The sequence below is a fragment of the Pteropus vampyrus genome, unplaced genomic scaffold, assembly GCF_000151845.1.
Source record: "Pteropus vampyrus isolate Shadow unplaced genomic scaffold, Pvam_2.0 Scaffold642, whole genome shotgun sequence".
Classification (NCBI taxonomy): Eukaryota; Metazoa; Chordata; class Mammalia; order Chiroptera; family Pteropodidae; genus Pteropus; species Pteropus vampyrus.
The window spans coordinates 334,052-338,441 of NW_011889423.1; the positions used below are offsets into that span (position 1 = coordinate 334,052).

The 4,390-nt window shown below is 37.1% G+C and overlaps 1 protein-coding gene across 1 annotated transcript in view; it reads right to left on the reverse strand.

Moving 5' to 3' along the window:
- The window catches only part of LOC105308951 (olfactory receptor 6S1-like), a gene marked incomplete at its 5' end in the record, with an annotated part of 25,514 nt that extends 24,827 nt beyond the window's left edge, over window positions 1–687 (reverse strand). Inside the window, one exon of the mRNA XM_011385032.1 lies at window positions 664–687. Within this exon, the coding sequence (XP_011383334.1) occupies window positions 664–687 (24 nt within the window). The remainder of the gene's footprint in view (window positions 1–663) is intronic.
- Between the last annotated feature and the right edge of the window lie 3,703 nt (window positions 688–4,390).

The window sequence follows — 4,390 nt, forward strand, 5'->3', positions numbered from 1 at the left end:
TTGGGCTCTATTAGATGACTTGCCAGAGACTGAACTATGAATTCCTGGTAATTACTAAGAAAATAAGAAATGGAATCCTTACCATTTGATTCAAGCCCTTCCAGTTCTGAAGACCACCAGTTGCAAAGACTACCAGTTCTAATAACTAAATCAATGATATCTGAAACTTTGTTTTACAAATGCCTCAGTTATTAAGGCTTTGGTTCTCTGTCAGCCCTATTGTTCTGTAGGGCACCCCAAAAGTCTTTGTTCCCAGCCAACAGTAAGCTCTTTACTTACATTTTCTCATATGTGGATCCCAACTAAGTAGGAACAAAATTGTGCCTTTGGCCAAAAAAAAACAAACCCAAGGGCCTTCCCCCCAAGGGGTCCAATCAACAACCCAACCCCCCCCAAGTTCCAAAAAAAGTGCCTAACGGCAAGAAAAATAATCAAACTTTGCCCCGGGGTGAATAATTAACAAGGCACGGAACCGGGAAATCAAAAAAAAAAGAAGTAACGGTGCCAACTCGAAAAAACCCAAGAACTAAAGAAAAAGAAAAAAAAAATAAAGGGGCACCGAAAAAAAGGCAAAAGGAAACAAAAGGGCCAAAGGAAAAAAAAAAAAAAGGAAACAAAACGAAAACTAAAAAAAAAAAAAAGAATCCGGAAAAAAAGCAAGCCCAAAAAAAAGAACAAAAAAGAAGAAAAAATTGAAAAGAAAAAAAAAAAGGGTTTAAAAGGAAAAAAACAACAAAGGAAAAAAAGAAAATTGGCAGAAGCATAGAATATAAGCAAAGTGGAATGAGATAGGACTGGTCACCTCAAAGAAGTAGTTCTGTTTCTCTCTGTGAAAATACTTCCACTGAACTAAACCTAACTATATCTTAAGTGAGAAGAAGATGAGTTCCAACCCCAAATACTACCTACTCCTGAATCTTCTTAATGTCTCCATGAGAGTGGAGATCACTCTGCAAGAATCTTCTTTCTCTTTTCATGACTCAACGTCCTGCTCCATCCTAGAGTCCTTCCCATACCCAGTGCTGTGAGACTGACAATACCCTGGTATCTTTGGAGTTCCTGAGTATGGGCAAAGCACTCAGGAAAACAGGCAGCAGGTAGATAATCTGCTTATTCTCTTGTGCTTTCCTCTCGAGTATGATTCCTCAGGAACTGTTCTTCTGCCTTATAAACAAAAGGGCTTTCTGATTCTAAGAAGGCTGCATCACACTGCCCCTTCTATGGTCATGGGCAAGTTAGCCATCAGGACCCATACTTCTCTCTCTGTGGAAATAGTGTTTTCTGCAATGTGACCACTGCTTTAGGCTTTAATAGGAACACTTCAAGTGCAGGAAAATGATTTCACTATGCTTCAAGATATGTCACTACAAGAACAACATAGGGCTGAAAGGCAAGGGGTGGATAGGGAGGAGTTAAACAATTCATCTCTCTATGAAAAGACTTAATGCACTTACCTATAGTTTCTTTCGTCTCTAATGGTTGGAAAATGTTCCATTTAAAGCTAGGTCTTCACTTTTTTGTTGATGCATTTTATGTACAAACTCAGTTTTCTTTAGACCCTATCTTCCCTGGCTCCTGGCATTAGCCTGAAGACAGGAAAAGAGAAGGCTGAAGAAGTCAACGGCTTCTAACCAATCTCTCTTGAAAGGTAAGATACTTCATGCATAACTTTAGTTTCCGATGGAGATGCTCTAACCAATATGGGTTGATTGATCCAGACATCAGGAGCACAGCTAGCAGTAGTGCCTACTAGAAAAAATGGTGAGGAGATAAAACCATAAGAGAGTAAGAAAGACAAAGAGAAAAAAATCTTAAAAGACCCAAGGGAGATTAGCAAGTCAATGGAAGTTTCTCTGACTTCTTGCCTGATAAATCTGAAAAGGAGACTGACCCTTCATTCAACGAGGGATGACTCAGAGTGTTTCTGCCTTCATAAGTCAACTACCCCAAGCCAGGCCCCTGCAAAAGTAGTGGGGAGATAAAGTGGGAATGAGAGAAAGAATGACGTTTGACCAGCTATAGAAGGCTGCAGTTATCATCCAACTTTCTCCTGCATGGCACTCAGAAGAAATGTTTATTTCCCAAGTACCAGAGACAGAGTGTCTTCTCCCTGAAGACTTAAAATGATATTGGGAATTCCTTGCCTGGCTTCTAGGTTGGGAATTGATAAAAGCCCCAAGAGTGTGCTAAGATTGGGGAGATTCCCTGCATCATCTCTAGTTTCTTCTGTTTCTCCCAGCCTTATACTTTAGCCTCTAGTAATGCCATATACCATATACATACCCAAAACTTTATTTAGAATTCTGAACCATTGTTCACATTTTTCGTTTTGTGCTCATTATATGCACCTGACTAAATACTTGACTAGCGCCTATTCAAACTCAACTTACTCTGGTGTATATAATTTCTTCTGAGTATCTTTCCTTACCCACGCTCCCTCGATTCCACAATTTTGACCATTCTCCAACCTGAACTGTGGCACATTCTGCCGACCTCAGTCTCAATACTTAATTCATTGTATTGTAGCTCTGTATTTTCATCTGTGTCCTCTGTTAGACTCTGAACTCCTAGAGCAGGAATTATATTTTGATCTCTGTATTTCCAGCACAAAGCACAGTGCCTGGAATACATTAGCCGCTTAATAAATTATGTGAACAAAAATGCTCTGAACCCCAGACTTAAGGAACAGCTGCTACTGTGAGATGAAAACCAGTTAAATCTTGAGCTGAGAGGAAGAGTGCACAAGTGCCCCTGGAACTCACTTTGGCTGAATTCCATCCTTTCTAGATATACTCCTTTTTAGAGAAAAGGAAATACCTAAATATAAGCAGAAATAAGGCATAAGAAGTGTCATCACTTTAGGTTCTGAGAAAGAAGTGGGAGCAAAGACATAGAATTGGCTGGGAACAAACAAACAAACAAACAAACGAACAAACAAAACAACCTAAACTAGAAACCAAAGCTCTTGTTTGTCGAGCTGTGGAAAGGAGAGGTCTAAGCAAAAAGATAGCTATTAAATCACATTTAAGCCATACATGTTTTTAAATTTTAAAGCAAAATTCAGCAAAGCAGTTCAAAAGGGAAGTTCATAGAGATAAGTGGTTACCTCGAAAAAAAAAATCAACAAGAAAAGTCCCAAATAAATAACCTGATATTACAACTCAAAGAACTAGAAAAATAACAGATAAAGCCCCAAGTTAGTAGAAGAAAAGAGATAACAAAGAATAGAGCAGAAATAAATAAAACAGAGATCAAAAAAGCAGTAAAAAAGACCAGTGAAACTAAAAGCTGATTCTTTGAAAAGATAAACAAAATTGATAAACCTTTAGCTAGACTCACCAAGAAAAAGAACCTAAATAAATAAAATCAGAAATCAGAGATGCTAGAACTGATACTACTGCAGTACGAAGAATCATAGGAGATCACTATGAACATGAACAATTAAACACCAAAAATCAGACAACTTAGAAAAAATGTTTTTCCAGAAACATACTACCTACCACGACCGAATCATGATAAAATAGAAAATCTGAGTAGACCAGTTAAGAGTAAGAAGATCAAATCGGTAATCAAAAGTCTCCCAGCAAACAAAACACCAGGACCAGATGGTTTCACTGGTGAATTTACCAAATATTCTAAGAAGAGTTAATACTAATCCTTCTCCAACTCTTCCAAAAAAAATTGAAGAGGAGGGAACTCTTTCAAACTAATTTTACAAGGCCAGTATTGCCCTGATACCAAAACCAGACAAAGAAGCCACAAGAAAATTATAGGCTGTTAACCCTAATGAACATAGATGTAAAATTCCTCAACGCAATATTAGCCAACCAATTTGACAATGCATTAAAAAGACTGAATACCACGATCAAGTGGGATTTGTTCTAGGCATGCAAGGATAGTTCAAAATCCATAAATCAATCAATGTGATACACTGCGTTAACAAAATAAAGGGTAAAAATTTTATGGTCATCTCAACAGATGTAAAAAAAAAAAGCTATTTGACAAAATTCAACATCCATTTATGATAAAAACTCTCAACAAAGCAGGTATAGAGATAACATACCTCAACATAAAAAAGGCAGTAAGTGAAAATCCCACAGCTTACATCACACTCAAGGTGAAAAACTGAAAGCTTTTCTTCTAATTTCAGGAGAAAGACTACGCTGCCCACTCTCACCACTTTTATTCAACATAGTGTTGGAAGTTTTAGCCAGAGCAATTAGGCAAGAAAAATAAACAACAAAAATATCCAGATTAGAAAGAAAGAAGTAAAACTGTCACTATTTTCAGATAATATGATATTATATACAGAAATCCCTAAAGGCTTCATTAAAAAACTGTTAGAAGTAATAAATTAAATAAAGTTATGGGATAAAAAAATCAATATACA